Genomic DNA, 11634 nt, shown 5'->3' with positions numbered 1-11634 from the left:
ATTTTCCAGCAATCCATAAAATAATTCGATCTACGGCTCCCAATCGAATTAATGAGCAAATTTTCTTTGTGTGTCAGATCTGTAAAGAAATATTGCCCTCTCTCCGACCACCCCCGAAGCTTAGACAATTCTTATATTTCCAATAGAGGTCCCCTTCTAGTAGGGGACCCTGGGCATATTTGCCCCCTTATACATCCGGCACTGCCTGCAGAGAATTATATTCCAGCAAGCCGTAAAATCATTCGGTCTACAGCTCCCTATCTAATCAATGATCAATCTTCCTTTGTCCATCAATTCTGTAAAAAAAGAAAAAAAATTGTCCCGGCTTAGGCCACCCTCAGGCAATAATTGATGTGAAGGAAAAAATCTATTCCCTCCAGAGGCACCCCAAGAAGAGCTCCGAGTTCGCCGTCTCCGCATTGTAAGAAAATACTTTCCTGCTCGGTCTGCAGCCCATGTACTTCTTCCCCCTGCGCCTATCTAGAAGGTATGTTATTAATATTCCATTATTTACATACAGTATGTGCAGCCTGCAAGCAGAATACAAATGAATGTTGAAATAGACACATATGCCAATCTCTTGACACCCCCACAGAAAGCAATGTAAAAATAGAGGGTGAAACGCACGGCGTGCACAGCGATTAGACTGTATGTACACAAGAGAACACCACAGCAAACATAAATAAGCAGAGAAGATGCGATAGATGCAGCCAGAGCTTGTAGCATCCTTCTGCTGAAAGGGGATGAGGGGGAGAGACGGGAGGGAGAGAGTGCAGGAAGGTGACCAGCATGCAGGAGGAAGCGATGTGTTTCGCCTGCATCAGCAACACTGCAGTGTGAGGGGACAGCAGGCAGGCTGCAGGATGCTGTGTACCCACAGCAAAGACGGATAGAGAGGACCAAGCATAAAAAAAAAAAGAAGGTAGGTGATGCTTATGATACCTTGTGGGATGCAAAGAGGGAAGAAGAGAAGGAGAGAGGGATCTGGATAGGGACTGCTGGGGGTGCTACCCTGCGGGCATCGTTGGTGGGGTGGGGGGGGGGGGTGTTGATGAAAGCTGAACGGGAAAGGAGAAAAGGTGATCAAGCAGCATATACTGGGCAGGCTAAGCTGCAGGTAGAAGGGGGAATCTGTAGGAAGAGAAGAGGTACAATATGTCGACAGCTACAGCTTCTTTCCTGCAGACTGAGGGGCTGCCGGTGGAAGAGGATGGGGGGATTAATGATGGAATGGCTGTAATGTGTTCACCCGGGGAAAGCAGCAGAAAGCGACGGAGATGCATGTGCAGGTGTAGAGAGAGAGGGCAATTCAATCACAGGAGGGGAAGGGGTATTGGATATCTAAGCAGGGGGGTTTAGAGAGGGGCGAAAGGGATGTTTTAAGCAGAAGAGACAGGCATAGCACTGCAGTGAATGTGAGCAGCTTGTGTGATGGGGAGAGGGATGTTTGTGTCCCAACAGGGGAGACGTCTGCAGGACGCAGTGTAGGATGTGCACAGCAAAGGCCATGGGGCTCAGGACGGCCGTACACTTGTCACCATCCACTCATTCATTGTGTTATGGCAGCGTACATCTGACAGCATAGAGTAATGTGTGTAAAAGCTGCACATTCTACAGCAGCACGCCAGCCAGTCCTAGCTCCATCCGGCTGACACAATGTTTATTGACTTTTTAACAGCTTGCTTTTTTTTTTTTCCTTCTATTTTTACAGATATGAGCCAGCCATAACAGAATACGCTTGAGGAGAGCTTGACTAGACTGAAGAGCTGACACTCAAAACCCTCAGAAGCAGCTCCGCACTGTTTTTTGTTATTTTTTTCTTTCGAAGGGGGAAATATAAGTGGCACCGAGGACAGTTTTCATCCCCATCTGGGGGTTTGTGGCAGCCCGCTTTTATCACACGGGGGTCTTTTAAGAACAAGGTGGGGGGTTACTGGTGGTCAGGATGGCACAAGCCGCCAAACAGCTGAAAAAGATCAAGGATGTCGAGGCACAGGCTCTGGCAGAGCAGAAAGAAAAGGAGGAGTCGGATCGCAAGAAGAGGAGTCGTTCCCGTGACCGTAAAAAAAAGGTGAACAAAATCTTTTAATGGGGGGGGTGAAGGGGTGCTGCTGAGTGTGCACTGAGGATACAGGGAAGAACAACGACTGAGAGTAATGTGCTTCCTGTGCTTTGCTGAATCAGTCATAAATCATGCTGGTCCTATTATAGATTTTTCGCATTTTGCCTGGCAACTTGTAACATGTACCTGTTTATTTTTATTTTGTTTATTTTATTATGTGTATTTTATTATTATATTTATTTTTTAAATTGTATTATTTTTTACTATTAATTTTTATTACTTTCTATAATTTTATTTTGTACATTGTAACATTACATTATTGTGTTGGTTTTGTTATTTTTTTCTTTTTTTTGTTGTTTTTTTATTTTTTATAATTTTTATTTAATTTTGTATATTATAATATGGTTCATGTATGATATCAGGTGATATAGTAGCTGTCCTCTTGTTTCTTTGCCGAAGTGTTGTAGGTGAGAGCTCTGTGACCTGCGTTGTGGAAGTGCCTAGCCACTGTCATGCTGGCCTGAATAACTGGAATGACTCCTGGTTAGTGTTGCCTACTACATATGACTTTGAAACCGGCACAGTTGGCAAGCTGTTGGTATGATTTTCAGGGACACTGCCACCGAGCCGGTGTGTGAAGCCCGTCCATCCTGGAGACATGAAACACTGAATTCTCCATTATCATACGCTTACTATACTGGGCTAGACATGCGTTTATGTTTTTTTGATGCTATTTTTCTATTTGTAGTTTGTATACAGAGGTTTTGGACAGAGGTTTGCATCTAACTGGCAAAAAGGAAAGTATTTTTTTGTGTCAAGCTGGCCAGGATTAAATAAAAAAAAGTGACTGTTGTGTACTTGAGCCCGGCTTATGAGAATCAGGTTGAGCAGTAATTATGTATTATTTTGTTTTATTCTAGAATTGCTTTATGTGTTCCATATGGCCTATATTTAAACCAAGTATTTTGGTGCACTGAAGATCACTGTATGATACTTTGGGTTTTGGGAATGAAGTTTAATTGAAATATCATCTTGTTTCCAGGTTAGTTATAGTAGACATTGCAAGGATATTAGTAAACTTCACTGCACATTCTTACCTGCTTCTGCTCTGTAGAAGCTGGGGTAGGCCACTACAGTAACTTCCTCAGATGGAAGGAAGTGATAATGCTTGGTGCAGGTCTCTGCTTGTTATAATCACATTATCAGTCATTGTGTTGTAATGTAGAGCTAGGTTAATAGTCTTGCTGAGATAAATAAAAATGAATAGAATGGATGAACTGTTTTGTTTCCTGGAGAAAATGCTGCTTCTGGTTTCCTTCCTTGCTGATCATACAACCAAAAGCCTAGGTATTCAGTCTCTTCACCAGAACTAAAGGAGAAGATCGTCCAGTTTCTAGTCTTTATATTGCCCTTCATTAGAGATCACATGATCAAACGCCTAGGCCTTAGATTATGTTACAGCAATTGAGGGAGCCTGGAGCAGCATTTTCTCCAGGGATAGTAATGTAGCAATACTCCCACAGAAGTGTATGAGAATGTTGGACTCTCCTGCAATTTCCAGTGATGGCACATTGATGGCTGATGTTTGGGGTTTATTACTCCAGGGACAAAGTCTACAGATAAATACCAGTGAAGCATCAGGAGAGATAATAGCAACAATTCAATGATAGCAATGTATTACAACTACAATGAAATTAGCAAGGCGAGAGTTTGTTCCTCTTGCACCAGTGAAAGACCTTGCCTCAAGTGTACTAGGTGGAGTAGAAGATGATACCGCAAACAGCAATGAAATATCGCTTAATAGGACAGGTATATCCAGGTGCAGAGTATGAAGGATTCCACTAACTAGTAGGCCTGGTGGTGACAATCTACTAGATCTTGCACAGTCCATATTCCCATGGGACACATTCCTGGAATGAGCTGACAAGGTAGATGCTGCAGCGACCACCATCTGGATACTGGAACATACATGACAGAATATAAATATTCGCCAGCACACCAAGGATCTTCAATTATGTTCAAATGTTTTTTTATTGAGTAGGATCACATCACAAATGGTGTAGTACAATGTTTCAGAACCACACAGAACCCCTTCGTCAGGCATGTGAGGCCTCATCCTTGAAGAAGGGGCCCTGCGTGGCTCTGAATTGCTGCGCTACACCATTGGTGATGTGATCACACTTTTGGAACATAATTGAAGATCCTTGGTGTGCTGGCGAATATTTAAATTCAATCTACTAGATCTGACCCAATGGCCAGAGGGTAATGCCTCGATGGACTAGGTCCGGCGGACCGGAATCCGTAGGACAATTCGATCTTGTGTAGGTTCCAGCAGATTTTTCTTTCCCAAAAGTCAGAAGGACCTAGAAATAAAACATGTTTTAAATCTTTTTGACGGACTTGAGTCCGGTGGAAAAATCCGCTTGTCTGTGTGTTATGCCTCATACACACGATCAGACTTTCCGACAACAAAACTGTGGAATTTTGTTTTGGAGGATGTTGGCTCCAACTTGTCTTGCATACACACGGTCACACAAATGTTGGCCAACAATTAAAAATGTAGTGACATACAAGACGTACAGCCGATAAAAAGGAAGATCAATAGTCATGTGATATCTTCATTACGAACAATAGTTTTACAAGACCGAGCACTTCCGGCTTGTCCATTATTCTGATCATGCGTGCTTGTACTTTAGACTTTTGTCCGAAGGACTTGTGTACACACAATCGGAAAGTCCAACAACACACATTTGTTGGCTGAAAATTTGAGAACATGCTAGCCAACATTTGTTGGTGGAAAGTCCGACAGCAATTGTCCGTTGGAGCATACACACGGTCGGACTTACCGCCAACAAGCTCACATTCAACATTTCCTGTCCGAAAATCCGATCGTGGGTACACGGCATTACTCTCCAGGTCCACACAGCCCAGCTGCTCCTATATACTGTGGGACCACAGTCCCTAACAGGGAGTTGGAACACGGAAGCAAAATAGAAAAGATGAATTTGGAGAGGACTAGGAGCAATAGAAGAGAATTTTATGTTAGGAATACATACATTTAGTGGCAGCGTTTTGATTGCACATATAGACACACACGTGTATGCTGGTTGAGCTGGTGCCAGTCTGGGCACCCTGACATATCCCGCTGAGGGAAAAGAACATCTGTGAGATGGAGAGAAGCTAATCTGGATCTCCATGCTGGCATTTATTGGCGTTATAACACACACATTGTGGTCCAGTGGGCCTCAGGGCTCTGGTGAGTGTGCATTTGCATCACTGGTAGTGGAGCACGTTTACCCTAAAATAGTCTTTTAAATTTCTGCACTAAAGACACACGGTGGATGGGAGGCATTTAATAGAGCGCAAGATAAAAAAGATTTAGATGTGATCACAGTTCAACAAGGACTCTATATTTGTAAATTTTTTCTTTTTATAGCACAAGTTGATTTGATTTTTTGTGTGCAAAAAATTCATCACAAGTATATTGTATGATTTTGTTGATTTTAATTCCTTCCAGTTTTTGTTTTTAGGAATAATCAAATTTATTGCACAGTATTGATAATTGCAGTGTTTAAGGTATAAATGACTTAGTACATATAAGTTCAGTTAAGGATTTATTTAGTCAAATAGCGCCTACTTTATTTCTTCAGTTCAGGAATACATACATAAAGAGGAGCTCCAGTCTCCCCCCAAAAAATTAAGTCAGCAGCTATAAATACTGTAGCTGCTGACTTTTAATATAAGGACACTTACCTTACCTTAAATCACCACAGTGATCTGAGCCAGAAGTCAGAGCAGGTACCTGTCAAAACTAGGTACCCACTCCTCCCCTTCCCCCCAAAGTTCCAAATGTGGCAGTGGAAGCTCTCCTTTAAATATAATTTATTTTTTTAAAGCAGAGTTTGGCATCACTTTAAGTCCCTTGTCACCATTGCAGTGACTCACAACAGTCTCTTCTCTCCCCTCTTTGTGCTGTTGGGGAACAGGAACAGGCACAGGTCATAATGGAGCTTCGACAATGTCCGGGCTGTGTGGCTTCTGCATCCTAAAGGGCCTTAGCCAAGGCTACTGTAACTATTTCAAGTCTTCTATTAATCTCCAAATATATAATATAATAATAATATATAGTGCCCACTATACCCCACTCTTCTGCTCAACTAGAGATGTTGCAGCCGACTTCAAAATCAGTCAGAGGAATTTGGGGCAAGTTAACAACAGGACTCAGCAGCTACAGTATACGTTCATATGGCTTCTTGCCATCCCAGTACAAGCCTGTGGTTAGCATTGGTATCCATTCACAGGAAAAGGCAGATACTGGCAGAATCAGCAGGTAGTATAAATACTTAGGAAATATATATACATGTGTATGTTTAGCAGACAAAGAGGGAGACATCAAAGTGGTTGTAAAGGCTAAAGTTTTTTTTTTACCTTAATGCATTCTCTGCATTAAAGTGGTGGTAAACCTCAGACATGAAATATGAAGAAAGCATATCCCTCTATAGTGTGTACTTATCTCAGTTAAGTGCACTAAGTTATGTCTGCTGCTACGTTCCTCTGCTATCAGCATGAGTCACTTCTGACAAGTTTTCCTGACACCTAAAGGAAAAAGGTGACAGGAAAGGGACCTCCAGCAGATTGACAGCCTCAGCTATTTTCATGTGTGCTGTGTGAAAAGGGGGGGGGGGGGGTGTCCCTTCCCTCTTCTCAGTTCTCTCACTGAGCTCTGCAGAATGTCATTTCAGTTCTCTGCCCCTTTTTTATGACAGCTCAGACAAGCTGTATACATTCTAGATTTTGAATGGATATAGAGAAATGAAGACTGCAGATAAATATGTACAGCTTATGTGGGAGGATTTGTTTCATCTGTGCATCGCCTAAGGCCAGTCACTTCACTCGGTATATGTAAGGGTTTACAATAATTTTAACCGCTTCAGCCCAAGAAGATTTTACCCCCTTCCTGCCCAGAGCACTTTTTGCGATTCTGCACTGCGTTGCTTTAACTGACAATTTCGCGGTTGTCTAACGTTGCACCAAAACAAAATTGACCTCCTTTTTTTTCCCACAAATAGAGCTTTCTTTTGGCGGTATTTCATCACCTCTGTGGTTTTTATTTTTTGCGCTATAAACACAAAACACCGTCAATTTTAAAAAAACGCAATATCTTTTTCTTTTTGCTATAATATATCCCCAAAAATATATATAAAAAAACTTTTTTTTTCCTCAGTTTAGGCCAATATGTATTCTTCTACATATTTTTGGTAAAAAAAATCGCAATAAGGGTATATTGATTGGTTTGCGGAAAAGTTATAGCGTCTACAAAATAAGGGATAGATTTATGGCATTTTTATTATTATTTTTTGTTTATTAGTAATAGCGATGATCTGTGATTTTTATCATGACTGCGACATTATGGCGGATACATTGGACACTTTTGACACTATTTTGGGACCATTGTCATTTATACAGCGATAAGTGCTATAAAAAAGCACTGATTACTGTGTAAATGACACTGGCAGGGAAGAGGTTAAACACTAGAGGGCGATCAAGGGGTTAAGTATGTCCTAGGGAGTGATTCTAACTGTTGGGGGGGATGAGCTACCACTGCATGACAGCAATCACTGCTTCCAATGACAGGGAGCAGTAGATCCCTGTCATGTCACTAGGCAGAACGGGGAAATGCCTTGTTTACATAGGCATCTCACGGTTTTCTGCTCCATGACACGATTGCGGGCCCCTGGCAAACATCCCACGGGCGCGGTCACACTGTACGCGGCGGGCGTGCACGCCCACTAGCCCCGCCAAATAAAGGGGACGTACAGGCCCATTTGCCCACCGCTGCCATTGTGCCGAGGTATATCACATGCAGCTGTCGGCAAGTGGTTAAAGATGCAGTAGCATAATGTTTTTAAGGTTACAAACACTTTAAACCAATTGGCTACTTGTTTAACAATAAAATTATCAAAGGGATGTTCACATATACTGTATGTGTATACATATGTATGTAATAAAGTGAATATATATTGGTTCCCTGTTTTTGTTACAGTAAGTATACTGATTGCTATAGCCTTCACTTTGCAATCAGAGATGTAATAATAAGAGAGCCTAACACTCTGTGCATGCTTGCTGGCATCCTGTGTAACCTGACTAATTAAAGAGGAATTCCAGTATGAATATCTTATACGTAGTTACATTCTGAACAAATATCAAAAACAATCACATGTGACCCCTGCACAACCACTGTGATTTTATGAAAAACCTTAAAGTAATAAAACATGCTGCTGCCAGAATCACCCAGCGATTTACATACTAATTTACCAAAATACAAAACGTTCCAGCACTGCAATATATTATTATGTTCTCGTTCAAAGCACGGATTGAAGAGGTTTGGGGACTATATGAAAAACACTGAACACTTAATTTTTTTTTTTCAATACATTAAAAAATATGGGACATTTATTTTGAGTTTTCCACTCTAAATGTGCAAAAAATTATATATTGCAGCGCTGAATTGTTTTGTTGATACATTCGGCTGATCACCACTTGCTTCCGGGTCCCGTGCTGAGCGGCCTGCCTGCTGCATTGTGAACACAGGAGGTCCGCTGCTCAACCGGGGCACCATTCAGAAAATGCTTTACATTCTATGAATGAATTCAAAGCGCTTTTGGATTGAACAAGGGGGAGAGTATGATGTCACTGACCACTTCTCCACCTCGTCCAATCAGAGAATGCTTTGCATTAATTTAGAAACTGCACCTGTGCTGTGTTCAGATTGCAGCAGAGCAGCAACTCAGTATGGGATTCTGAAGCTAGTGGAGATCACTGGAGTAACAGTATCTACTTTAGTGACTTCCATCTTCCGGAGGCACCAGCCAGGTATGGAATATATATAAAGTTACATGGGTCCAAGCTGGACCAACTTAACTATGTATAAAATATCTGTAGCACCCTCCTAGTTAGGTTGTTTGGAAGCTAGGCAAATGTAGTTCTTCCCGACTCCTCTGTGGCCAGTGGAGCAGCTCTTGATTTCTTTTGGCTGCTCCCTGTCTCACAGACTCCAGGTTTGATTGTTCTCCCCTGTCCTCCAGGGGCTTCTGGAACATAGAGGTTTGGGCAGAATCAAAAGATGAAGAAATTCCTCTTGGTGGACTTTAAAGGCAGCCGGAGAAACTGAGTAAAGCCGCGTACACACGGGCGGACTGTATGGCCTACTTAGTCTGTCGAAACACATTTCAGCGGACAGTCCGCTCGTGTGTGGGCTTCAGCGGACTTTTTCAGCGTGCAGTCTGGCGTACTAAGTATTTCGGATTTTTCGAAATACTGTCCGTCATACTTTGGTTTCAGCGGACAATCCGCTTGTCAGTAGGCTAGTTCGACGGACTAAGAATGGCGCATGCTCAGAAAGGATTTACACGGCGAAAGGTTGCATTGCTGTGTATTGGACTTCCTATTTCTAGTCCCGTCGTACGTGCTGTACACGTCATCGCGCAAGCTTTCGACGGACTGTTTGTGCATCCGTGTGTGGTCAAGTCCGTTCATTCGAAAGTAGGACGGACTGTCCGTCGGATTGTATGACGGACTAAGTACGCCATACAGTCCGCTCGTGTGTACGCGGCTTAAGGGTCTGTCACAATAATATAATAACAATAAATGTTTTTATTAAAGAGCAATCATGGTTAAAAAGATATACACATATGAAACATTGATGAACTGAACGCAGTCAGTAAATAATACCATAATAAAGAGTTTTCATAAATAGTATTATTTACTGACTGCGTTCAGTTCATCAATGTTTCATATGTGTATATCTTTTTAACCATGATTGCTCTTTAATAAAAACATTTATTGTTATTATATTATTGTGACAGACCCCTATTCATTTTCTCCGGCTTCCTTTAAAGTCCACCAAGGGGAATTTCTTCATCTTTTGATTCTGTATTCATGGATGTGGCACCCAGAGAAACAAACACACTTCTTGCCATTCGCCCCCCTCTTTTCTAGAGGGTTGGGCATGGCAGATCTCAGCCTGAATATTTATTGTGCTCTAGCCAATCCCTGCAGAGGTGTGCCCAGAAGATTGCTAGAAAGGCATATAAATAGTCTGAGATCTAGAACTAGGGGGTCCTTCTTCTCACTGTTAGACGGAATCAACCTGTGTGGGTATCACGTTTACCCCTAATGCAGGTGATTACACATTATAGCTGGCTTCTGTGCTCTTCACCTATAGCAGCCCCCTTTCCCATAAGGCAAGATGGCTTACCAGTACTGGGTTGCCCCCAGGACTTATAAATAATGCTAGAGTGCCTGGCTACCACACCAGGGCATGCATGAACAGAGCAAAGCAAACAGGTACTTGCAGGTTGGCAGACAGGCAAGGTTCAGAATAATCAGGGTAAAAATCTGAATTCAAAAGTTCAGAGAAGAGTCGATATCCGATCCGAGGTGTGAACAAAGTAATCCAATCTAGCAGAATAGGGCAGACAAACAGGTAGCCTGATCAGGTATTACACTCTCTATCACAAGCATGAGACTAAAAGCATGAATGGCTTATATCAGGTTTGGTCTCCATCCAGAGTCTGGCCACATCAATCACCTTGCAGGTGGACAGACAAAGAGAATGCCACAGGCAAAACTAGGATGCTGGAATGAGGAGCAGGAGCACTAGATACTCCAGATAGTGGGTAAGGGGTGGCTACCCCCCACCTGCAGTGGCTATCCTGGTTCAAGCAGCTATTTACCAAAGTCCCAGCTGTGGCAGAGCTGGGGGGGCTATCTCTTAGGATCCTATTTTGGAGCTATTCAAGGGATTCCCCACTTGGGGACCTGGTCTGGAGAGCTCACTGAGGGATACTGGAAGGTGGCATCCAGTGATCCTGATACATTGTGAGTAAGCCTAGGTTTTTTCCTTGTTTTATTTTGTGACTGTGTGCTGTATTCCTCTTGGTGGACATGCCTACAGAAATCCTGCCTGGCTTAGCTTTCAAAGAGGGGACTTGGTAACACATTCTACACTTGAGCCTGCATACAGACCATTCACGAGACTAAGCAAAGTGAGGTGTCCTCATAAAAGCAAATAGAAAAGTTGGAGTATCCCATAAAACAAACCCCCCCCCCCCCCCATCCGAAGTGCTTTGAAAATAAAAATCCAAAAAAGATCAACCCTAGACTGATTTTCAAGCCAGAAAAATGGAAATGTTGCTGTGTGCCTGGCTGCCTCTGCGCTGATTCTAGGGAGGATCCAGATGCTCCTGAGGGGGTAGCGCTAAATATCCATACCTGGAATGCCTGTCTCTGCTAATAGGGTTCCTCACGTGTTTAATGTGTTGGTGTTCTATACTGTTTCTGCTGCTTTGGTTTCAAACTTGCCTAATTCTGGCATCAAGTAAAATATGAAAACAATTAGCTTTAGTTTTAAAGAGGTTATAAACTTCAAAAGAAACCTGCAAGACAATGGCATAATGAGCTATACTAGCTCATTATGAAATACTTACCTTAGAACTAAGCCCTGCAGCCACGCCCGCTCAGCCGAAATCTTTCCCGGAGTTACTTCCGGGTTCGTGGGCTCAGGCGCTGTG

The 11634-nt window shown here is 42.6% G+C and overlaps 1 protein-coding gene across 8 annotated transcripts in view; it reads left to right on the top strand.

Moving 5' to 3' along the window:
* The first annotated feature begins 784 nt into the window (after window positions 1-784).
* ANK1 (ankyrin 1) overlaps window positions 785-11634 on the top strand; it is a 404481-nt gene continuing 393631 nt past the window's right edge. For 6 of the 8 annotated variants that reach the window (XM_077469910.1, XM_077469909.1, XM_077469912.1 and 3 more), the window contains exons 1-2: window positions 786-922; window positions 1712-2071. In XM_077469910.1, coding sequence (XP_077326036.1) covers window positions 1946-2071 — 126 coding nt within the window. In that variant the 5' untranslated portion in view covers window positions 786-922; window positions 1712-1945. Of the gene's footprint in view, window positions 923-1711; window positions 2072-11634 lie in introns of all 8 variants that reach the window. The other 2 variants (XM_077469916.1, XM_077469913.1) reach the window with 2 other exon arrangements.

Source organism: Lithobates pipiens, unplaced genomic scaffold, assembly GCF_037356315.1.
Source record: "Lithobates pipiens isolate NorthernLeopardFrog02 unplaced genomic scaffold, aLitPip1_a1.2 Scaffold_8, whole genome shotgun sequence".
Lineage (NCBI taxonomy): Eukaryota > Metazoa > Chordata > Amphibia > Anura > Ranidae > Lithobates > Lithobates pipiens.
The sequence above is the reverse complement of the archived record's forward strand: the minus strand, read 5'-3'. Positions and strand labels throughout refer to the sequence as shown.